The sequence below is a fragment of the Artemia sp. Qi Xiang Cuo genome, chromosome 12, assembly GCF_049724085.1.
Source record: "Artemia sp. Qi Xiang Cuo chromosome 12, ASM4972408v1, whole genome shotgun sequence".
NCBI classification, from domain to species: Eukaryota; Metazoa; Arthropoda; class Branchiopoda; order Anostraca; family Artemiidae; genus Artemia; species Artemia sp. Qi Xiang Cuo.
In genome coordinates, this window is record NC_142805.1 from 8263 (window position 1) to 34599 (window position 26337).

The 26337-nt window shown below is 37.6% G+C and overlaps 1 protein-coding gene across 1 annotated transcript in view; it reads right to left on the minus strand.

Annotated features, from left to right (window-relative positions):
• Positions 1-235: 235 nt before the first annotated feature.
• Positions 236-26337, minus strand: part of LOC148945637 (transcription elongation factor S-II-like) — a gene marked incomplete at its 3' end in the record, with an annotated part of 45648 nt that continues 19546 nt past the window's right edge. The window contains exons 3-5 of the mRNA XM_089097734.1: positions 21851-22051; positions 4053-4255; positions 236-382 (exon numbers count right to left, since the gene is read on the minus strand). Of these exons, the coding sequence (XP_088953860.1) occupies positions 236-382; positions 4053-4255; positions 21851-22051 (551 nt within the window). The remainder of the gene's footprint in view (positions 383-4052; positions 4256-21850; positions 22052-26337) is intronic.

Sequence of the window (26337 nt, forward strand, 5' to 3'; positions counted from 1 at the left end):
AACTGTTAAATGTTTCCCAAGAAGGGTAGGCGAAAGTTTAGAAGTAAGTTCAGCTTCTATTCAGTGCTTCTACTATCCCTGAACTTTCGGGATTCCCCCAAAAATCTCGCAAAAACGGAGCGTCAAAAACGCTTGGGCCTAGAAGCGTCAAAACTTTAAATCTGGCCCTGCCAATAAAACGAGGAGTTAGGTTTAAAAAAGTATAAAGAAGGGGAAATGATGTCTATAATCTTACCTGATTATAGGTACAATTGCGTTTGCCACATTTGCCACACTTGAGCAGATCTGTTTTGGTTCCTTCAACAACGGCCAATTGAGAGTCTTCTATGCCTTCCTTGACAAATTTGTCGCGCAGAGCTTTCATCTCAACTGACGCCATTTCCTATAAATATAATATAAGTCTATTGAAGAACACGGAGAAATCAAGGATAAAAAGTAATTAAAACAAGGTTTTTTATATGACAATTAATAGTTTTCCATGACTAAAGTGATGTACCAGTTAACAACGACATCAGGTATATAAGTCTTGTCGAAATAAAAAGACTTTGGGAGGGGGACACAAACATATCACATTGATTCTTTTAACACATCCATATTCTCTTTGCCAGACAACATATTTGAGAATTGTCAAATGCATTCAGCAATACTATCTCTTGGATTTATATTAGTTTATTTTATACATATATACAAACATCATACAGCACCTACCCCGAAAACCCTAATGGGCTTGTTGGCACCAGTCTTTTCTGCTCAACTGCTAATAAAGTATTAGAGCATCTCGTCTTTTTTACAAAATTAATATATAAATAATAGACGTTCTAGTTACATAAAGCCCATTATCCTTACATATAATTGCTACATAAAAGACAAAACACCAGTATCATTCCAAATATCATTACTAATCCCTTCGCTTCAGTCTTGAAGGGATGGTCAGCGTTTACCGTCCCCCGGAAAATACATCTCTGCTGAAAGGAAATTATTCCCCAAAATGTTATCCCAACTGAATCCCCCCCCCCCCTGCAGAAAACCCCCGCGAAAAAAGTCCGTATGTTTCCCAATAACAAAAATTATCTGTAAGCAACGGACAAATTACTAAAAAGCCACTTAAATTTCTAAAATGGGAGAATTTTCTGGGGGGGGGGGGAGTATTTTCTGCGCGAGGGTTATTTTCAGGTGGGAAGGGCCTAAACGCCTAGAAAAATTGAAGGGTAACAGACTATTTAAATTCTTATTTTAGATTGGAATTATTACCCCTACAGAAGGGGCAAAATTTCTAGTAATGAAAGACGTTCTAGTTGTACTCGTAAATGGGTGTACAAGATTTTAGACTCCTCGTGCATCAAGACTAGGAGAGAGAAAGGGAGAAATATATCCTACAGAGCTATTGCTGGTGCATATGGCGCAAAATAAACGTCCCAGTTGCTAAGTCAGGAGTACGAAGGTCACTATTAATGGAGAAACGTTTGCAAAAGAAGAGGGCAGATTACTCAAATACTTATGTGTGAAAATATAAAACTGCTATCTATTTTTTTCTTTTAGTTTGCTACATAATATTTTTCCTAAGTTTTTAAAATATCTAGAAGCTGATTTTCAATGTGAAATTCATTAATACCATGGAGAATCGAAACTTTAAGAGACATAAAGTTTAACGGCTTTATTTGAACCCTTTATATTACTTGTAACATGACAAAAATCCACTTAACCATTTAGAGCAACTGTAACAAATATGGGTATATCGTATATGGGTAAAATAGCAAAACAAAGCAATGGAACAGTTTTGTGACCAGAGGGAGGAGTTTTTGAAGTTTTTGACACCAGATTTTTCACAAGGCGAAGCACTCCCAGAGATTCTGGCAATTTCAACGCAATAATATTTGAATATACTTTTCATGATAGACTTTCAGCTACCAAAAACCCAAGATACTTCGTCATCTTTACTTTCTTTATTTTTCTATTCACTGTTAAATCTATATTGATTACAATTCTGGAAATCCAAGAGAAAAAAATGCAATTAGTTTTAGTATAATTTCATGTCAAGATGTCGAAACCTGTCCACTCAATAAACTCGTTTAATGCCTTTTATCATTTCAGAAAAAATTATATCAACTGATGGTACAGCAACAATTAAAAGTATATCACTTGAAAAAAGGATTATACCAGCATAAGACAAGTAATAATTAATCTAATAAATAAAAACTAAAACTAAAAGAGGACCTAGTATAGACCCATGTGGTACCCCGCAGGTTACCAAATTAGCTGCAGAAGTTGATTAACTAACCGAGTTCGTCCTTAATTGTTTTGTTCTAAAGCACTGAGGAACTGTTCTAAAGAGGGCCTAGTATATATCCCTGTGGTACTCCACAAGCTACCTCCCTAATTTCAGAAGTTGACTAGCTACCTGACTTTGTCCTCAATTGTTTTGAAATGAGACACTGAAGCACTGTTGTAAAGACGACCTAGTATAGACCCCTGCGGTACTCCGCAGGTTATCTCACTAGATGCAATAGTTGACTAGCTACCCGGCTTTGTCCTTAATTGTTCTGTTCAAAAGCAGTGAGTCTAACATTATAAAAAAAACACATTTGACTGATACGCTATTATATTGTTAAAATTTTCTAGTGATGATAATAATAAATGAGGAAAAATAAAATATCCCCAGAAAAATAACAAAGGTGTTTTAGTGTTGGACATAGAATAGGAATCACTCCCTCAAATTTTGATGCTTATTATTACCTCAACGAAACTTATTATCTATAATGTTATTGTTAACTACTGTATCAAGCTAAATAATGAACACCACTGGTCATCATAATCATACAATATAGTCCTTGTTCGAATTTCAACAGAACATGGAACATATCCAGTATATCTTACAAAGACACATCATGTCCCTTGCATATTCTAAATCAGTGGTTCTCAACCTTATTGAGACACTGTACCCCTTTTTACCCACAAAACATTTTAGGTACCGCTTCTCAGTTACCGATACTAAGTAAACTATAGCTAAAATATATATAAAATTGCCAGTTCTAGAGTGAAAAAGTTGTTTTATTTTTTTGTTGGCTACCCGCGTACCCACTAAAAATTCTTGAGTATCCCCAAGGGGTACACATACCACAGTTTGAGAACCACTGTTTTAAATAAAGAAAGTTTCACAGCAGGTGCCATCTGTAACTTGGATGTTACCCCCCCCCCCCCCCCTGCCGCATCAAGAAGAATTTGCACTTTATTCTGGTAAAAAAACTCAACAGTGGCTATTTACACAATACTAGCTCCAAAAAAATCGTGAATTACATGCAGAGCCGTATCCGGAATTTTGTTCTGAAGGGGGGGGGGGTATTATTTTTACCCCCCCCCCCCCCTGAAAACGGCCTTGATTACTTGGGGATTTACAGGAGGGTTGAAACTACTGCTTGAGGCATTTTCCAATTTTTTTTCCCCCAGCAAAAAGCTTATTTGTGCTAAGCGGATCCTAGATAAGTAACTGTTATTAGGTCGTTAATTTCAAAGCTACTCCGTCCCCCTCTCCCGTTGAAAAGGGATAACTCTTCAGTGGACAACGCTAAAAATCGGACTTCAACCATTCAAGCAAGTATACTTCACCTTAAGCCAGATTAAAGCAAAAAGAAGCTTCTTTCTCCATTGATTTGTTTTTAATAATATTAACCTGTAAAGGACACCCTAGACGGTCAATCATTTTGATCAAAAGCTTCCGTCAATCAATTGATTAAAGCATGATTAACCGTCTAGGAACCTGTTTAACGCTTGAGTCAAGCGTTGACGGTGATTGATAGAAAGTTTGAATGACTCAATCGGTTCCTAGACGGTCAATCATGCTTTAATCAATCGATTGACGGAAGCTTTTGGTCAAAATGATTGACCTTAACGTGTTACGTGGAACAGTTCGTATATTACTTAAGCATGACAAAACTTCGTTTGAAGAAAAAAAACAAAGAATTTTCCAATCACAGGATGCACCGATTTGTCAATTCAGTTTGCTTTTCAATTACTCCAACTTGTGAAAAATAGTAAATAAAAATTGTTGATGTTACCTCTGGAGTCATTTTCGATAACTTAGAAGCGGAGACAGCTCCAGTAAGAACGTTCAATCGAAGCATGTTATTACTTTTCAAGTTCATAATCCGACTTCGTATTTTGTTCTTATATTTCTCGTTTGTACACTTGAAATCACCATGAATGGCGTCTTCAATCTGTTCTGCTACTAAACCAGGGTCATTGCTTCCATCAGGCATTTCTAAAAAACAAAGTCTTTTTTCTACAATGGTACTTACAAACGGACACTATTATGTTCAGTGTTACAGGTGCATCCTCCCCCGGAACGCACCCCCTAACCCACTTACCAAAAGACAGAACAAGAAGGAACCAGTTAATTGCCGCAGAACGCGGTATCAGCATTCTTTTATTCCCCGTTTCACTACTCTTTTTAGCAGCATTCTTTTATTCCCCGTTTCACTGCTCTTTTTAACAGTATAAAGTAATTTAGTTTGTTTTTGTGTGATTTTTATGTACCTTGTAAACAGCTCAGTTTTAGCGCTTCTTAGTTCTGTGTCGAGTATGTCAATAAAAATGTCTACCCTGGCCGGCCATTTAGAGCTGGGTCGACTCTGGCTGAGCTTACAGAGTCACACCACTGACCCTCGTCCCAAACCAGATAACTGGATACACTAGGATTCGAACCCTCACCCTCTCAGACAAAGAATCCTAAATCCAGTGCCCCAATCCACTCGGCTAGGACTGCCTTTTTTTTTTACCCTGGCTGGCATTCATTAGCTAAATATGGGTTCGTACAAGCTTCAGAGCCTGTGCTTGGTATAGGGTATCACTTTAAAGCTTCTGTCAGTTACCACCACTTTTGCTGATAAAAGGAGTCATTGGCCTTTCTTCATCTTTTAAAGCAAAGCCGTCTCTGCAGAAGTTAAACTGTAAAATATCCTTTTTGAAACAACAAACAAATGCCAGGTGTAAAATAAACAAAAAAACTTCAGCATGAAGTTTTAAACAAACCTGATAATAATAAAGCCATAACTAATCACAAACAATAATAGGAAGGTGTTGTGAACAACTTCACTGACCTTTCTGTGGCACATTCACCTTTGCTGAGATAAGGCTGTTTTTCTTCTTTTAAAGCAAAGCTGCGCTAGAAAAAGATGGACTAACCTGGGATTGTTGTGATACTCCACTATTATTAGAAATCTTTGAACAGAACCGATAATAATAACAATGCTAAGAGCCAATGTCACATAATAATAGGGATGTGCCGTAAATATTTTCTAAGATAATCAGGCTACCTCAATGCGTATAAAGTAGTAATTGTTTAGCAGTATTAGTAGTAGTAGCAGCAAGTTATATTTATCAGATATAACGGAAGATTTTATCACGAATAAAATCCATTTTTCTGAAATGCGGTTTTTAACAGCCTATAAGGTACTTGCGCATTTTTCACCGGCTTGTCAACATAATTCTACACAGCCGATCATCCGGCATATGATAAACGCATTAGCGACAGACTTCGACGAAAACCTATCTAAAAAAAAATCGTATTTGTACGGAAATACAGGTTGTGACCTTAGAGTACTACCGATACTTAAAATACAACACGCTCAAAAGCATTGCTATATATATATATAAATAAGTGATGTGTTCTATCCTTTACTCATAGCTACTACTAACAGAAAGTAAACAGGGATTTTTCGGAGGAGGGCAATAGTAAATGGTTTTCGGGGGGGGGGGGGGGATAATGAAACACAAAAAAACTTTATTTGATAAATTGAATAAGAAATGTCCATAAATTTACGATTTTTTGTGGGGACGGAGGTGACCCTGAGCTCCCCTCTTATGCGCACGTCCCTGGCTGTCGCATAGCCCTACGCAGCCCTTAGGAGGGTGCCAGCTAACTTACTCTACCACACAATAAATTAAAGCATATATTAAATTAGATTTCCGAGCTATTAGCAAGTGATGCTAGCAAAGAACAATGCTAGAACCAAACTAAAGTAAAGCAAAGTATAGCAAACTAATGCTAGAACCAAACTAAAACTAATGTAAAAGTAAAGTAAAGCAAAATAATGCTGGAACATAAGTAAAGTAAAAGTAAAGCAAATTACTACTACTACTACTACTAACAACTCACCACAGCACCAAGCCACCTGAGGCCAACAAAGCTACATACACTCCTCCTCCACCCCAATCTATTCAAAGTCTTCCTTTTTACACCCGCCCATGAAGTTCCAATTTCCTTTAAATCTTTCTTTATGACGTCCTCCCACCCCAGACGAGGACGAACCGCTTTCCTTTTAGCCCTAGACGGTTGGCCGAAAAGGACAATTTTCGGCAATCTATCATCCTTCATCCGCACAACGTGCCGTAGCCACCTCAATTTTTCTTTCATTATAGCCCTAGAGAGCGGTATTGAACCACATTTTTCGTACAGCCTATTGTTTGAAATACGGTCAGTCAGCCGCGTACCCAGAACAATCCTTAAGCAATTTCTCTGGAAAACATCTAGCAAATCTTTCTCCGCTTTTCGGAGCGTCCATGCTTCGGAGCCAAATTTGGCCAATGTCATTAATGTAGCTTCTAAAACTCTATTTTTTGTTTGCAGACTTATCATCCTATTCTTCCAAACTTTATAACTGTAAAAAAAAAAACCTGAGCCTTGGCTATGCTATTTTCATCATTTTCGCTACTCCCACCATCTTTACTAATAATACTACCAAGGTAAGTGAAGCTGCCCACCAGATCGAATTTTTCATTACCCAACGTCACCAATTCATCATCACCTATTCCTAGCCTCAGTGACTTAGTCATCTTAACATTAATTTTCAAACCTATTCTAGCACCCTGAACTCACAAAACCTCTAAAACTTCATTCATTTTACTCACACTTTCATCTAGGATGCTTAAGTCATCAGTATAATCTAAGTCCAGGAGATTTTTACCTCCCCATTTGATTCCGTGGTCTCCCATTGCCTTTCCTGTGCTCCTTAAGACAAAGTCCATCAAAATAATCAATATAAAGGGGGATAGAACACAACACTGCTTAACTCCTTGATTACTAAAGCTCCTCTATCAACAGAATCGAACGCTTGCTGATAATCTATAAAACTGAGGACCAAAGGTGTTTGAAAACTCAGGCACTTCTCAATTATTAGCCTAAGAGTGAAAATTTGGTCGACACATCCTCTACCTTTTCTAAGACCGCACTGTTCTTCTCTTAAAACTTTGTGTGCAGTATCTCTCAGTCTAAAAAGTATCATGTTACTTAGTAATTTACTACCTACAGAGACCAGATTAATGCCTTGATAATTACCACACTCACTTTTATCACCTTCCTTACAAAGTGGCTTAATTAAGGTTTTCCTAAAATCGTTAGGTACTTCCCCTTTTTCAAAAATCATATTCATAATCTTCAGTAACTTTTTTCTTACATCAGAGCCGCCATATTTAAGAAACTCATTTACCACACTATCAGCACCAGGAGCCCTATTATTTTTTTGTCCTTTTAGTACTGTCGCTAATTCCTCCTCACAAAACAAATCTTCCTTCACCTCCAAGGTATCACAAACTTTTTAATTTTCCTCTATATCCTTTCCTGTAACTCTATCTCGGTTAAGTAAATTCTCAAAATGTTCGACCCATCTCTCTTTAGCCTTTTCCTTATCGCTAATTGCGGCCCCATTCCTATCTTTAACTGGGCCAAGTCCGGGTTGACTACTCCCTCTCAATTTATTAACATGCCAGTACAATATTTTACTATCATGCCGTCTAGCTGCATCTTCCAGATCATCGGCAATTTTATCCATGGCCTCCACTTCACATCTCCCTAGTTCATATTTTAATGCTTGCTCCACTTTCTTTCCATTCCTTTTGTTTTTCTATGATCTATCACTCAGAAAATTCTTGTACAAGTCCTTTCTCCTTTCTGTTAAACATAAAGCTTTTTCACTAATATTCTTAGCTGCAGTTCTAACTTTCTTCCCTAAGACACCTTCATCAACTTCACAAATAATTTTTCTAAAATGATTCCGACCATTTTCCCCATTATCAAATTTTAAACTCTCAAGTTTAGTAATCAGCTGTTCCTGGAAAGTTTCTCTCAAATTCTCATCCTGGAGTCTACCAACATCATAACTTCCCGGGCGGTAGTTACCCTTCCGATATTTCAGCTTTAAATTAACCCTTGACACTACTAGATGGTGATCGTTACTTTTAACATCAATTACAGCACTCCTATATACCATAGTATATTGTATTGATCCTGCCAGTCTTCGGTATGCTACAACATTATCAATAAGGTTTGCTGTCTTACCATCACGTGAATACCATGTTAACTTATGAGCCATTTTATGACCAAACACCGTATTTGTTCTAACTAGATTATTAAACCGACAAAATTGCAAAAGTCTGTTTCCATTGCCGTTTTGTTTTCCTACACCAAGTTTACCTAGGCTAGGATACCATCTATCCATATTTCTATCGACCTGGGCGTTAAAATCTCCCAGTAATAACATCATATTTCTACTGGGACCCTGTCTATTTGCACCTGTAACTGTAAGTAAAATTCATCTGAGTCACTAGTATCTCCGTCAATCGGTTCTACAGGGGCGTATACTACAATAACTGATACCCTGAACTTTTTAGTCATAAAATGAGCAATTAGTATTCCATTATTAATACCTTCCCAGCCTAAACAAGACTTAGCAGCTTCCTTATTCATCATGAGCCCGACTACCTGTCTATGCACCCCATCCTTCCTGCCTGGTTAAACAAATTCTATATCACCTAATTTCATGCTTCCTACCCCTGGGATATGAGTTTCTGAAACTCCTAATAAATCCAGTTCGAATCGTCTGAATTCGTCAGTCAAAATGTCGATACGATAGTCATTTTTTAGCGTCGTAATATTCCAAGTTGCAAATTTTATGTTCTTTAAATCATTGAAATTATTTTCACCTCAGGAAAAGCAATGATTCTGGATACCAGTGCAGGACGGGGATACCATATCTTCTCAAGTCTACATCTAAGTGCTTAAGACGGCTTGGAAACGGACAGCGAGAAGTCCATGGGACCTCCACGAATGGAGGCTTTGTGCAATCCTGGGCCCATCTTGGTCCCAACCTGGTTTTCAGCACTTGGCGATGTTCTTCTATCAACAAGAGTCAAAATCCTGCACAGACAATTTCAAGCCAATTACCTCCGACTCATTATATATTCATACCTACAAATATTATCCTACAACGGGGAGGCAACCCATAGCAGATAAATTAGCTAGGAAGAGGTTTTTCAGCCTGAATACGCCCGTCAAAACAGACCAAGTCCAGAAGAATTGTCCATTAGTCAGAATCCAGAGAGAAAGCTGTGTCGTTTACTAGGCTATAATTTTCTCGAGTGGCGCCACTACTCAAGTGGGAATAGAGTTGACCGCAAGGTTCCCAGTCTTGCAGGTACCCCAAAAGGGTCGAGGCAGCCCTTTGCAGAGGCCGTTGTCCATAGATCTGGATCTTACACCCCGCCGCAGTTGTCCTCCTATAGAGGTTCCTCCGCGATGGTGTTCTGCATCAAAATGCAATTTAACCCATTACTGGAAGAAGGTTTGTAACTCATGGGACTTGTGGACAAACCAGTGGGCCCTCCTTCCTCATCCGCCTGTATTTAAGACCCCGGGCCAAAGACAAAAAAAATATGCTTCCAAGGATGATTAAACCACCCCACAGCCCCTGGGGCAAGGGCTGTAAGTTATGCAAGTTGCCCATTATTAATATATATGGTTTTTATGGAAGAGGTGGTCATATAAGCTTCAGAGGAGGCTCATTCGATGGGAAATCAAAAGTTCTAGTTCGTTTTATAGGAACCAAAAGTAATTAGTGGGCAACCCCCCCCCTCCCACTTCCTCCCAAATGCATCCAGTTCCATTTTAGAGTCATTTTGTTCAAAACAGTCCATAGGTCAAATAACTATGCCTCCAGGGGTGACGACCCTCCCCAGATTCTGGCGCAAGGGCTGTTTTTTTTTTTTTTTTTTTTTTTAAATCCTACCTCCTCTCCTTTCGGTGACCTTCAAAATTCATTTAAAAATATCTCATAATTTATCTAATGTTACCTACTCTTTTCTTAATAAAAAAACTTCTTCAAAAAATTCAATTTATTAAAATTATATAAAAATTGAGCAATCCGAAATATACCAGGGTATAAAAATAGAGGTATACTACATTTCAATTTTCTTATACCTTTTAGGTTCATCCGATATATCAGGCTGCCCTTCCCCCTTAGGGCACCCCTTCCATCGTTACCTTAAATTACACTTTTCATATCCTTTTTCATCAACCTCTTTCCCCCGACATATAATTCACTTTTACCCCCGTCCCCCAAAATACGAATATAAAAAAGACAAAAGAAGAAAAGAAAAAAAAGGTAAGAGTGAAATGAAATACTCCACCTTTACAAATAAATACCAGCAGGTAGAATCTTTCATTTCCTTCCTACTTCATTTCCTTTACCCTTATTACTCATCTTTCATTTCCCCTTTGGCTGCTCAATCCTGATTAAAACATTATCATTATTCTACTTTCAATACTTCTCGATTCTCTTTAAAACTTTATCTTTATCCTACTTTTAATACTTCTTTCTTAATCATTATTTTTATTCCTTTTTTAAATAACAACATTTCAAATTCAGACTATAAATTCTAACAAAACTTTTCCATTTTTTTACTCTCTTCTAAAAAAAAGCAACAAAAAAACCCTCACTTTTACCTTTACCTTCACTTTTCTTCTTTATGTTTGCCTTTCCTTATATCTACTAGCCTATCCCACTGAACGCTTACCTTTTTCAGGACCACTGTTGAGTTCGTATCTTTCAATTTCGCTTTCCAAACATTGTAGCTGAAATGTGTGAAATGTATGCCAAATCCTCGTGTTTCTTAGTTTGATTGATTTCCGTGCATAATTTTTATTCTACGAACTTTTCTGCGCTGACCAGTTCCTCATTTTCTTGTATTTCACTACCTAACAGTTGTTTCAATTCTTCTGATTCTGTTTTTACACTTGTGCATTGAAGAATTAAATGTTCAAGCGTTTCAATTTTATTTCCACACCTTCCGCACATTCCAGTCGACTTGGTGGGGTCTATCCTATGTTTTCTCTCTTCAGTTGGCAGTATTTTGTGAACTTGGAAAAACGCATGCTCTTTAACCTTCGGCGGTAAAAAACTAGAGTGTATCAGGTCGAACATTTTCTTCAGTTTTTCATCGTCAAGATCACTCGTCTCTAGAATTTTCACTGGAGGTATGTTTTCCTGCGAAATGAACCAATGTTTCATATCCGTTTTGTTGATTTTTTTTTCTATCAGGTTCTGCGATCCTTTTTTCCAGTAATTCTTTGACAGTTCCGAAATGTTTTTGTACCGAATTCGGGCAGTCACTCCTTTCATTTATCACCCATACGTTATACCAACTTTTCATAGGGGTTGTTTCTTCAAAATGCATTTCTTCGATAATTGTTTTATGTGAAGTTCTTTTATCTTGGCTTCTGTGTTAATTATTTGTAGGCCTCCTTTGCTTTTCATTAGAAACATATCTGTAAGTTTAAGCTTTGGAGGAGGTTTTCCGTACCAGATGAACTGATATATCATTGATTTTATTTTCTTATGGATGCCTTTTGTGGGGTTTGTTACTAAAGCGAAATACCATATCACTGGACAACAGTAAATATTAACGTACTGAGCTTTTTGAAATATTGTGAAGGCTCTTCCATAGCCGTAAACCAATGCCGACTGAAACTTCTGCAATGTTTTAGCCCAGTTTACTTTTTCCGTTTCTTTCCATGTTTTTCTCTATTGGATACTTAAAACCTTTATTTCATATTTCCTTTCTATCCCGCCAATAAACTGAGGTTCTTCTTCGCTTAAACACAGGACTTCGCATTTTTCTTTGTTCGAACTCTAGTTTGAACAAATCGCAGTACTTAGTTATACAATGCAGAGCTCGTAAATAATCCATGTCTGTTTCCGTGAAAGTCGTGAGGTCATCGACAAATCCTTCTATCTTTTGTTGGGTTCCTCCTATCTCGATTCCTTGTATCTCTTGCTCCAAATATCGCAACAAAGGGTCAATATATATTTCGAACAATAAAGAGCTTAATGGGTATCCCTGTCTCACTCCTATCTCTGCTTCAAAGCTATCGCTTTCCATATTACCTATCGCAATTGTCTGTTCTATTTTCTCCAAGGTCTTTTTTATCCATTCGATAAACTCTTTACAGAAACCGTATGCCACTAGCATAATAAATAGGATTGTTCTTCTTATTTTGTCAAATGCTTTTCAAATGTCAAAGCTTGTGATTCTGTATTTCCCTTTTTCCTTCTTTTTTTCCATCACGTGTATTACGTTTCGTATACAAAATTACTTTACGTTTCGTATGGCTCTCAGAACATCAGCTGTTTTCCGTCCATCTAATCCTCCTTTTTGTCGCTTACTTAGCAAATTAGCTAATACCTTTTTTAGTTGGTTTGCAAGGACTTTGGTGAGGATCCGATATTCGCAGTTCTTTAAATTTACAGGTTTCCAGTTCTTCAAGATTTCCTGACTTTGGTAGGAGCTTCATTGTTCCAATACATCTAATTTTTTCATCGGGGCTATTTAGCATCTCGTTGAACATTTCAGACAGAATCGGGGTTATTTCATTTGCATGATACTTATAAAATTCGCAAGGTATGCCGTGTCTGCTCGGTGAGTTGTTATCTTTCGTTTCCGATAATACTTTTTTTTATTTCTTCTGCAATGATTTCGCTTATTAGCATTTCATTATGTTCATCTGTTACTTTTGTTATATCAATATACTCAATAAATTCTGGTACCTTTTTTTGTTTTTTTTCGGTTTCTTCTTTTTCTTTCTTGAACACATTCTGGTAATAATCTGTTCATTAGTTTAATATATCTTTTTCGTTTTAAAAGATTTCCCTTTCTGATTTCTTATTCTTCTCATTTGTTGTTGGCTTATTTTTTTCTTCTCCCCGCATATGAGAGTTGTTGTTAACTGTTCGTTTTGAATATGTTCATCTATTTTAGTTCTTATTTTTATTGCTTCTGCCCGCTTATGCTCAACCTCTCTTATCTCTGATAGAGCCTCAAGATATTCCTTGTTTGAGTTTTTCCCTGCGTTTATTTCTTCTTTTAGCTGGTAAACTACTTTATATAGAAAGCTGACGTGTTTCTCTTCAAACCTTGCTGTATCACGAGAGATTTGTTGGGCCACTTTTATAATCGCTGGTTTACCTACACTTTCCCAATGTTTCGGAAGGCTACTTTTCTCGACAGTTTTCAGTACCTCTAATATCTTTTCTGTTGCGTTTGTGAATACTTTGTTTCTCATTACTTCAGTATTCATATTCCATGACAAATTTCTGAAAGAAGATTTTTTTCTCGTCGTTTCTCAATGTGGCAAACACAGCTTGATGGTCGGAGAACGGTACAATTTTGTTCTCGATTTTGTCTATTTGTGGAAGGATCTCACCTAACGTGTATATGCGGTCGAGTCTAGCTCCTCCTCCGTACGCCGTCCAGCTTATCCGAGTGAAACTCCTTGTATTCACTTTTTCTTTCCAAACGTCTAGAAAGCCTGCATCACGCACGAATCGTTTCAGTGACGAGCAAGTATTGTCACTTTGTACTACAGCATCTTGCCTATCTGTTATACAGTTAAAATCGCCAAGGAAAACTGTGTTTTCAATATCTTTAGGTATATATGGGGCTATATTTTCTTCGAAGAATACTTCTTGTAATTTTTTTTTTTGCGACGCAGATGGAGAATATAAGTTGACAGATTTGCACCGACCTTTATCACACCTAATAATTCTCCCGTCTGTATCGGTTCGAACGTCGTTTACACGGAGCTTTTCTTCATATATTATCGCCACGCTTCTTCCACCCGCATTGCAATTCGTAAAATACTTATATTCAGGCTCTAAACCTTTTAATTCGCTTGTTTCGTTCTCTTGTATATATACTAAGTCTATTGTTTCTTTTAGTAGATACCTTTTTAGTTTTACTTGTCTACTTTTTTGCTTTATTCCATTTACGTTCAAAGTTACGAATTTTTTGGAAGCTCTTGCTGATCTATCACCATGTCTTCTGCATTTTCTCTGGTTCTTGCTTTCTTGGTTTCTAATCCTTCTACCGACGAGAAAGACGTCTCAGCGTAATCGATTAGCTCCAATGCCTGGTTTGCCGAAGGGCTTTTGCTGCTCTGTAAGATTTCTTCCACACTATCGATCACACCTTCGATGCTTTCAAGTCGGTTCGAAAGTTCAGCCTGCCCTGTCTGTGATTCTGTTCTTTGGGATCTTTTGTTCCTTTTCATACCCCTAGTGAGTACTCCCGGTAGTGAGATACTCCTGCTGCGGGCCTCTTGGATCTCTTCATCTTCGCTATCAGCATCTTGTCCTTTTTTCTCCAGTTTCTTTTTTCTTTCTAGCACGTCCTTGTATTCACAGGTCGTTTTCCGCTTTTCCGATCTTTCGAATTCCTGTTTCATTTTCTCCATTTCGCGATCTATTTTTTCTTCCTGATTCTTACAAGCATTTGTCTTTTCCTGTCCAGTTTCTTTTTCTTTGGGTCTCAAGTTGGTTTGGTTTGCAGGTTGTTTTTCTGGCCGAACATTGCTTTGGCTACTAACTGTATTAGGGCCATTTGGTTCGGATTTTATGTTTCTTTGCAACCTCTGTGAGGAAAAAGGACACTGAGCTGCTAAATGTCCTGTTTCATCACAAACAATGCAAGTTTTGATTTGGCCATCTTACCATATCCGCATTCTCATTCTATTAACGAAAATGAAAGAAGGGATGTTCTTATCTACTCTCATGCTTGCGATTGCTCTTGTTTTGGCTGTTTCGACACATCCGTCATCAGAGTAATACTCACGTTTGCATGAGAAAACCCTACCATAATTTTCCAATGTCTCTTGGACATCTAAAAACTCCATTTCTAGCGGCATTCTTTCTATTTTCACAAAAGTGAGTTTTGTTTCGGAACTTTCGACGCATCAAATGACTCAACTCTTTCATCAAATGATAACATTCCGTCTTCAGTTTTAGCGAGGAACTCATGGAGCTCGTTGCTAGTGGTGAACTTCACATACATTGTTTTTCTATATCGCAGCCCTGATCCGTCTATACCTATCAGGTTCTCTTTTTCGACTCCATAATGTTTTAGCCATCTGTGTACTTCTACCTCTAAAGGTACATCTCCATCCGGGAGAGCCACAAAGCTCAGAAACGCAGTGTTTGTTCTTATATTCCTTTCTGGAACCCTTCCTGGTTGTTGCTTCCTTCTTATTTCTTTGTTTTATTTTTTTTGGTAATACCAATACCTTATTTTTTTCTCTCTTCATCTCTTTTTTTTTTTTTTTTTTAGCAATTATTCTAATTCACCAACAAAAATAAATAAACCTACTACAAAAACAATATTCAACAAAGGAGATTATTTTTCCTTTTTTTCCCCCTCTTTATTTTTCCTTTATTTCCAACCCTCTTTTTCTTCCTTCCTTCCCTCTTTTTCTCTTCATTTTTTCCGCCCTTCTTCCCTTTTTTCCTTCCCCCCCCCCTTTTTTGACCCTCCCCAGCTTCTGGTGCAAGGGCCGTTTTTTTTTCAGCTTCTGGTGCAAGGACTAAGTTATGCAAGTTAACATATAAGGTCTTTATCAACAAAAGATGGCATGTTTGATCCTGGACCTCCAAAAAAGCATAGAGTAATATGGTGAGATTTAAAGGAAATTTTGAGAGGGATACCAAACAAAATCAAAACACACTGTCCTTGCTGGTTGTGAAAAGGAAATATCAGCAATATCTAAGGAATGGCTGAAGGTAATAGGTTGACCCTTTCAAGGTATACGGAGGGATGTTGAAGAGAGATTGAAGGGAAACCAGCCCCCTTCTCCTTGCCCTTTTAATGTGACCCCTCTCCTCATTAACAGTCGAAATTTCGCAACTATGATTTTGATCAAACTAGTGAAATCGTGCAATAGCTATACCACCACGGATGCCATACCCCCCATAGCCCCGGCCCGAGGATGCAAAATTGTACAATTTATAAATTGTTTACATGCGGGATTTATAATTAGTAAAAGGGGCAACAAATGTAGCGTACAAGACTTGCTGTGGGAGGTTTTGTCATCCCTAGAAGCACAGTCAATTGACTTTCGGACTATTTTGCACAAGAGGGCTATTCCAAAATTTGGATCAAATGTCTTTGGGCCATCGTAGGTAAAAAGGGCACGGGAGGGTTCCCTACCAACATTTTTCAACATCCCTTGAAAGTTTAAACTAAATACCTTTAGCCGTCCTCGAGACATTGCAAATACGTCTTTTTGATAAACTGGATGCATATAGTATCTTTTGATTTAGCTATACACGCCCCTCAACATTCCCTAAGGTCTCGCCTTAATACAAATGACCTTTTTGAACACAATCAGAATCAAACATTCCCCCTTTCCTTAATGACAAGACCTAATATTAAAAAATGGGGAATTATCCTTGTCCTGGGGGCTTTGGGAGGCACTTCATCCCCAGAGGCATTGTTACTATATCTTTCAGATATTTGGAACAAAATCACTTTCTAAATTTTGATTGATGTTGAGGGGAGGGGAATCTGAAAAAGGCACGGGGGGCTTGTAGTCCTCCAATCACACTTTAACATCCCCCCCCCTTCAACATAACTTCTAAGTTTGAACTTCAAATCCTTAGTCGTTTCTTAGATATTGCTGATACGCCCTTTTGACAACCAGTATGCACACAGTATGTTTTGATTGTATTCGGCATCCCTCTCCAGAGCTATAGAGGGCCATGCCATTCCCAAAGGCATGATTATTTGGCCTTTACACTATTTTCAACAAGATGGCTATTTTAAAATTTTGATAAAGATACTTTTGATACTGAAAACGAAATACATTACAAATATTTGCATTTATATTTATAACATTAGAAAATAAAAATAGAAATTGCTGTGAAAAGAATTTTTCAATTGCCGAGTTTCCAATAATTAGTATTATACATCAAATATTCAGTTTATTTTCATAAGTTCTTTCCAGTCGTCTTGATTATTGTGATTTGTGATATAGTGATTGTGACTAAGATTTGTGATTATACATCAAATATTCAGTTTATTTTTTTAAGTTCTTTCCAGTCGTCTTGATTATGTGATAAAGTGATTTTATATTTATTTTTTCGATGTTTTGAAAAACAAAATTATAGTGTTCAAGATACATATAGTTTTCAATAACTCAGGAAGGATGTGCGAGAGCATAGGATGGCTGCCCCCCCCCCATTGCACTTCCAGTCTGAAGGGTCACAAAACGGAGATCCGCACCACTGGTTTGAACCTTAAGGGTTTAGTGCTGTCACACTTACTTACTTGTTTAGTTTTAAATAAAACACACATGACACAGCACGCTTTAGAATTACGGTTAGAAAAGGGGGGAAAGGGCAGTAACCAAACTTCTGTTCGTAATAATTTTAGTTCGTTTTAAGTTTGACTTGAACATTCACTTTCATTTTTACTTGTTTTTAAGGTTTATTTATTCATCTCTATTAGTGCTTGGTATCTCTGTGTTTTCTACAATTGTTTATTTAAATTTTTTTGCTCGTTTTGGGTTTCATTGATTGTTGAATCGTAATTTTGGTCGTTTTGAGCTTGAATTATTGCAAGAATTTATCTCTGCTGGTCTTAAGTTTATACTTAGACCCCGGCGCCGCGCCAGCGGATCGACCGAATGCCACCGACGAGAGGCCCGGTCGACCGCCACCGAAGTGTCGCAACGCCGCCGGTGCGCTGCCGCCGGCAGAGGCAGCGGCGTTCGGTCGACTGTAAATTATTTTTGCGGCAATTCTTTATTGCGTCAACCGCAAAGTCGGAGCTCTTCCTTCTCGTGTGGTTTAGTATTCCGATTTTCCTAATTAGAAATCAAGCAGGGCGTGCACTATCCCCGAATTTTCGGGTATTTCCCCGAAAATCTATGCGTCACCCCAAAAAAAGAATTTGGTTCCCCGAATCCCCGAAAATCACGCAATCACGTTGCCACCCTTAGCAATTTATCACCAGTGACTTTCCCTGCCAAATATTGCTTTGCATACCATAATTCTTCACTACTCTCTTGTTCGTTAATTTTAACGTCTCTTTTGTTACTTTGCAAAAACCAGACAGACGCAATATGCAAATGCAAATATTGCAATATACACAGTTCTTCATATGTTGACAAAAAAAAAGTATCGTCTTTATGAAAAGAGTTAAAATAATTTCGAATGCAGTTTCCCAATCGCTATTTCTTACATCATTCGTAGTCAGGAATTTTATTTTCAAGTTGAATAGAATTATAGAACGCATTTACTACTATACAGCTTCAGCCTTCAGTTGGATTTTGAAATTAACAGCCGACAGATTGTTTCTACAGCTGAATTGTAAGTTTGCAGAATTTTTCTTTTCTTTTGCTGTTTTTAGTCTCTTAATGTTTAATACTCAATTGTTGAGCGCCTGATAGAAAATACAATCTTCTTTCTGAAACATTTTTACCCCCCCCCCCCAAAAAAAAACTTCTATTGAGACAAAATTTAGCTATAGAATAAGCTATGTAAAAGGTTGGGAAATTAAAGATTTAAACGGAAGTTACCCCAAAAATATGATTCATAAATAAATTGTAAATTATTGCCTATAGGGGGGGGGGATAAGGGGCTATCATTCTTAAATGATAATACCTCATTTTTTTTTATTGAAAGCGGGATGCCAAAAAGATAATTATATTTTTCATTTAAAGTGGAGACATAAGAAAATGATATCAAATTCCCTGGGAAACCATTGAAATATTTTGATAGACCCAGGACCCCCCATTGGGACTTATTCATGGTCTTGCGTATGTTGCGATTTCTCATAGGCTTCTGGCCTAATTGGCTTTTGTGTATGCTCCCTTTTAATTAGATTCTTTGGATCTTATTGAATGCCACGGCGAATCTATGACTCAGTTTTCCAATAATTTGAGGTGTATCTGAATAATTTCAACATTTTTGTTGTTGTCTTTCTACCCCTTTACTCATACCCTCAAATTTTTTTTCAAGGAACACTAAGCTGTTTAAAATTATTTTGCGTCTTTGATTGAACCATATAGTGACCTAGTTAATTATTAAGTAAATTATTTTTCTAATGTAAAGCTGAGACGGTATCCTATCAAGGTGGTATTCAGAGAGAGAGAGGGGGGGGGGGGGGTAGGGAGGTATTACATTTAAATGATAACATCTCGAATTTTTTTTTATTGAAAGCAGCGATGCCAAAAAGTTAATTTTTATTTTTAACTTAAAGCAGAGACGGCATCCTATCAAGGTGGTATCCGGAGGGGGGGGGTAGTGAGCTATCCTATTTAAATGATAATACCTCGATTTTTTTTTTGAAAGTAGGGATGCCAATAAGTTAATTATTTTTTTTTATTTAAAGCAAAGATGGTATCCTATCAAGATGGTATACAGAGGGGGGGGGGAGGGCATTGGGATTGTTATATTTAAGTGATAGTACCTTGATTTTTTTTTATTGAAAGCAGGGACGCTAAAAAGTTGAAAAGTTGACAAAATTAACAAGATTTTCGTAAGTTATACTTGAAACAGCACTTGTATAGTAGTTTTATCGTCCAAAAGGAAAGGGACACATGCGTCCGACCCGTTTTTTTTTCTTATTGATGAAACGGGTTTACTTTGAAAACATTCATTCATAAGTACCAGGCAGATTTACACTAAAACGAATTGGTGTGACGAAAGCAATATCGACATCTCCACCTAACGTTGCGCTCGAGTGACAATGGCGCCCTTGGTCCAGTGCCCAAGTTACATTAAAAGGCCAGGTCATAATAAAAGCTTTCAATTTGGGAGGTAGAAGGAGGAGTCTTTGACAGTCTTATGACCTCAGGGTACTAGATCTCGCAACGTTCCTAAGTATCTACAGTGGTTAAAAAATTCGATTAACCCACAAATGATTACCAAAAATATGCACAAATATAACAAATGTAACATTTGGAAAATTATAACACTTTTTTCAAAGCCTTGAAGAAAAGCAAAAAAGGCTAAATACCCCTAACTACGCTTGAAAGCTATTTTAAAAAGAAACGCTTTGGAGATTTCCATGGATATGACCATAGCAGAAGCTTCGAGCCTGGGTGGGGATCAAAGAGGAATCTTTGAGTAGCCTATTTTGACCACAGTTGACTTATTGCTGCGATTTTCTGAAATTAAGTAATGTTTGTTAGCATTTGGAAATAAAAGCTTATATTTAAAAACTGATAATAAGTCTCCTAACACTTTTATTGAATTATAATTGATCAGTTAGGATGAAAATCTCAACATCTTCCTGGGGCTACTTCCGTCTGCATATTATTTTATTTAATTACATTTAAAACGGATGAGCTTTTCATTTTTTTTCCGAAGAAAATATTTGGTACTTCATTTTTCTTCATGCCGAATAAACCATTAAGTGTTTTTGTTTCATTGTAATTGAAGTGTTATCATGTGAAGTGTTCATCATGTATTTTTCAATTCGATAAATTTACTCCTTTTAGATGCAGTTTATAATTTGACTGATATTAGGTATTTATGAGTTTATAATTTGGAATGAATTCCCAAAAGAAAAAATGAATAATATCCAAAAGAGCAGCCAAAAGCAATAAAAAAGTAGCAGTTCAGCCTTAGCCTACATGACATATATTCTATAAAGAAGCCAAAAAAAAACTTTAAAGTTCATTTTTTTTTTAAATTGTTATTAAAAACCAGTTTTTAATACAAGAAGGCTTTTTAGGAATCCAAAAGAGAAAAAAAAAAAATCAATATCAAAGTCGCGCATTTCAACTCTTTTAAAGGTGACAAAACAGATATAGGCAAAGGGCATTATGAGAAAATTAAGCTTCTAAGTTCAAAGTTATATTCAAAGTTTTTACCCAGATAACTGACGAATTTTGTGATACGGTATTTGAAGTTTTGTATGCAGTAATGCTCGATGAAAAAAACTACTAATTTTGATAATTATTTATGTTAAGAATAAATAGCTAATAGATACTTCAACTACTCGTATTATGCAAGGGTTCTGAAACGCCACAGCCATTTCGTTTCTACCAGATTTCTACTTCTCTTGATGAATAACGAAGAAGACCAGTTTCCAGTCAGCGACTTGTGAATTTTTGAACTCATGAATAGGCTCGACTCTTTTTTAAATTCAAGCTGTTATTTGATAAAGACTGATTAAAACATTAATGTTTGCGGTCAACCTTGATCGCGCCGGCGGCGCGCCGCCGACATCTTACCAGCGGCGCGCTGTTTTGGCCCCGTCGCCGCCCGTCTTCCCTCATCGGCACGGCACCGGGGTCTATTTATACTCGTCTACTAAAATTTTTTTTTTTTTTAATTAATTAACAACAAAGAACATCAGAAAGTAGGTATCCATCTTAGACAAGAATCTTGGTAGAAAAATGTAAAAAAAAACGAATGTCTTAAGCAAGGGCGTATCCAGGATTTTTTTTTCCAGAAGGGGGGGGGGGTATTTTTTTCGGGTGGTGTTTAAAAAAAAAAATCTTTAGAAAATGCATCAAAAATTTGTTTCTATACATTTCTGTAAAACATTTTAAAGGTCAGATAAAAATTACGGGAGGCGGTGGGGGGTTCAAACCTGTCCCCCCCCCCGCTGGATACGGTCTTGGTCTTAGGATACCATAACTCTACTAACAATTTTGACTATTTTTCAAAGAAAAAACGACAAATATTAAACATGTGACAAAACATAGACAATATATAGTTAAAAAAAAAAAAAATTATTATACCTCCGTCTCCACGGAGAACATTTTGGAGCATCTCTCGACACTTCAATCGAACAGCATCGTTTGTATACGAGGGCAAGGCCGGAAAAGCACGCTGAATTGTTGAGCTGTCTTCATCAGGCTTGGCAGCCTCTTCTACTGCTGCCTCTTTCTTTTCCTTTTTATCATTGCTAACCTCTTTTCCAGACGAGGCGGCAGGTGGATCTGAAAATAATAGCTTGAAACATCTGAAATCGTACCGTAAACAAAAAATTCACTGACAATAATTGGCCAAGCTAAGCATCAACCCATACCAATGGGTAGAAGGGTATTCGTTTCAGTTCTTCTGCTTAAAGACTTATCAGAGGTGATTTTATATAACTAACAAGACCGTCTAATTTTTAACTCTTTCCCTGTAATCACTTTTGTAAGTCCCTTGCTAATGATATTGAGCACAAAGAAGAGTTTAGGAACTTTAAAGGTTCCAGTTAGTCAAATCGACTTGCCAAAAAAAGTCAGGTCTGTTAAAGTCAGACTAATGAGTATTCTGCCGTGTCACTGAGCCCTGAAGAACAAAATATTAGTGATGTTTTGTGAAGCATGACCCGTGAGAAGTCCCCTGGACCCATCTTAGGTTTATTTATACCTTAAACCTTCGGTGTTTTGACATTTTTGGTTAGGTTAAAATTTCGAAATTTTTAGGGCAGTAACTAATTAGTTAACTCTGACATCGTTGTTCGTTCACAGGAATTCAACAATTAACAATTTATTGGTTCCTATAAACATCAAAACAAGATTGTTTGTCCCCTGGGCCTATCTTAGGTTTATTCATACTTGAAAGCTACGATTTCATAATATTTTTCTTTTGGTTATTTCAAAATTATGAAGTTTTCAGGCAATACCACATTTTCCACAGTGTTGCCACAATGAACCGTGAAAATAAAACAACAAAACTAATTCACTAAATTTGATTGCAAAATTCAATCATCAACAGTCTGTCGATTTCCACAGACAACTACACCTTCAAAGCTGTTTCAAAGCCACCTAACAACCTTCAAAGCCACCTAACAACATTCTAAAGTTATTTGATTCCGAAATTTTCAGCTTATTTTTGCTGATTTGTCACCCATGTTTTTTTTTCAATTTGGCGGCCACTACTACCAAAAACGTATACTTTCTAAAGCGCATACCCCTCAACATGCTCTGAAAGTTTTCATTTAATTCCTCAAGTCGTTAACGAGGTATTGCAGACCTATCCTATTGACAACGACGATGTACAGTATCTTTTGATTTAATTCAACATCCTCCTCAACATGCCCTGACATTTTCAGGTTAGCCGTTCCTGAGATAATGCAGATACGTACTATATAACCTACTAGATACCACATACACATCAGATACTGGAATACCACAAACAGGAGTAGGTCTACTCCTCTACTTTCTAAGGACCTCTCTGCTTTCTAGCGTATTTACCAATCGAAAACTGGTTGAGCATTCGGGTACTCCTATGTTAGACGCACTCTTTTATATACTGCTAGTTTGGTTAATGCTAATGAAATAAAATGAAATAGGATGAATATCAGTGGCGTATCCAGGATTTTGTTTCGGGGGGGGGGGGCGCCAGTCTACCTTTTTATAGCAGTCATGTGAGCAAGAAAATTATCTATCATAGTGCAAGATTTCAGGCGGGGAATATGGGGGGGGGGGGGGTAAGCTAGGTAAAGAAATGAAAAGTATACACTTGTCATGAGTATTTCTAGCTGTAGACTTTGTTTGTTTGAGAATGGATGACAAAATTTTGCCAACAAAGTCAGAATTAAAAAAAAGTTAGAAGCAGTGAGAGTTTCTATTTTGGGCGAGTAGATGTTTTGGAACTGCCACGAAGCGGCAGAATTAATAAATAAAAAATAATATTATATCAAAGACAATTGCCCAGAATTTGGTTTCGGAGGGGTGGGGGCCTCAGTCTACCTAATATAGCAGCCATGAAAGCAAGAAATGTATTGATATTAAGATTGTCTACAGAGGATGAAGCACAATTAAAGTTTAAAAAACAGAATCAACTGCACTTAGAAAAACGAGCAACGAAAGACGACCTAACCTCTCACAGTAACGGCCGCCGGTCTTTTTTGGCTGCAAATCGATCAAAAACTTGGTCAGCATCGACCTGGATATCGTGGTTCAGGGTCATGTGATTTAGTCCGTTCAGACGCTCCTTGCCTGTTGAGCTCCGCAGATAGGTTTTTAATCGCTTGAGACAGCTAAAGCTCCTCTCAGCAGAAGCGGTAGTCACTGGTAATGTCTGAAAAATCGTCAAAAGCCTTTGAATGCATGGGAAAAATTTTGCATCGCATGACGCAAGAGTCGAAGCAACAGTTGATTGTTTCTCAGACATTCCGAGCCACTTCTGTTTCCAAAGGACTAACTCACATTCGAGCGCACGTCTACACCCGTGAAATCCCTCTTAAAAAGCAACAGCGTTCACAAATTCATTAATTTTTAATGACTCGCTGTTAGCTGGCAAAAGCCTTCCGATTTTGAAAGATGCCTCCTGATGGCGCAAAAAACTTTGATCAAATTCTTCAATAAGTGAAGCAAAGTAAGGTTTGAACAATGACTCGCGATAAAAAACCTTGATGGACTCATTTAACTCTTGTTAAATGAGCCACATTTAACTCTTGTGCAAGCTCATTGGCTTTCTGAAAAATTGTTTTAAAATTATTTTGTTTTGACTGCAGTAAAGTATCAGAACATAGCATAACATGCCGACAGCACTCAACTAAGTGTAAATCTTCAGCTTACAGCGCCATTATGGCACTTACAAACTCTAGCATAGCCATCGTGAACATAAAACTAAATTTGGTTGCTGCTGAAACCAACGCATTCGCTTTTGAAATAACTTCCGTATCGCACCGTATGCTACCAACTATTTCCTCAAGTACGGAAATAATCGCACAATACAAAGACATAAAAACTAAAATGTAATCGTGACACTCCACCCATCTCGTTTCGCACGACTTCACAAGCTTCCTCACAGGACTATCGGCACAAACGACAGCGACCGCTTCTACAAACATATTCGTTCTTTTTGGTGAGGATGATAAAAATGACATAATCGGCTGTATAGTAGCAAGGCTGACCTAACAAGTCCTACCCTACAAGTTTTACATAAAGCCAAATTTAAGCTGTGCAATGCACAGTGGGTGTAGATCACATGCGGATATTTTTTCCTAATTTCTGCCTGTGCACCAGAATAGCAGCCTGACATGTTGCTGGCCCCATCAAAACCAACCCCCCCAAAGTTCTCCATTTTTAAGCCAAACCCAATACATTGGCCGATGATTTGTTTCGCTACTGCAGAGCCGGTGAGATTTCTGCAAACAGAAAACCCGAGAAACCGCTCTTCAAGTAAAGCACGACTTTCATATTAGTATCTGACTACAAGAACTAACTAGAACTAATTAGGCTTGTCAGCATGTATATCAATAACTGTACAAGAATCCTTTGACGCTATATACTGATGACTGCAAGCTCCTAGGACTGGCCCAGAGCAATCTAAATCCATCAACTATGCAAGAAGATCTGGACAGACTATCTAGATGGTCATCGGATTGGTGTCTACAGTTCAATGCCTTAAAATGTAAAGTTCTACATCTTGGACGCAATAATCCGAAACTTGCGTATCACATATAAGACACCCAGCTTGAGGCAGTCAGTGAGGAGAAGGACCTGGGAGTTATTGTTGACAACGAGCTGAAGTTTCACTGCCACACACGAGCTCAATTTGCAAAAGCAAACCAAGCCCTTGGCCTCAAAAAGTAAAATTTTACCACCAGGAAGTCGGGAGCTATTAAGAAACTGTACAAAGCTATGTTCTATCCTCACCTTGAATGTCGCATGGCCCTAGCCTCTCCATTCTATAAGATGAATATGAAAGTATTTGAGAGTGTCCAAATAAGAGCAAATAAGCTTATCTCTGTATTTCAAGACAAATCTTATGGGGAAGGTTTCACCTTACTCAAACTCCCTACCTTAGTATACCGTAGGAAAAGAGGAGACGTAATAGCAACTCGTAAGTTGCTAGAAAATGACCTATTAAGTCATGTCTTTTCCTCATTCTTCTCAACTACCACAAGAGGACACACCAAGAAGCTCCAGGCCCCCCGTTGCATCAAGCGAGAGCGCCAACAGTTCTTCTCAGTCTATTCCGTCCCACTCTGGAACAACCTATCTGTAGCCACCGTCCAATCTAAAACTCTAAATACTTTCTAAAAAGGAGTTGATCAAGACTGGACCAACGCTGAATGGAGGCTGAACTGGGATGTCAAATCATAACCTTGAAACACCACCAGATTTCTACAGAAGGCTCAAAACTTTGAATGAACTATTACCTCTTAGTCCGATTCCTTATCGCAATTCATTCATTGCAGAGAAGCTAGTGCTTATAGCTGCGGATGTTAAATAGTGAGAAAAATTTCTTGACATCTTGTTTGATTATAGGAGGCAACTGC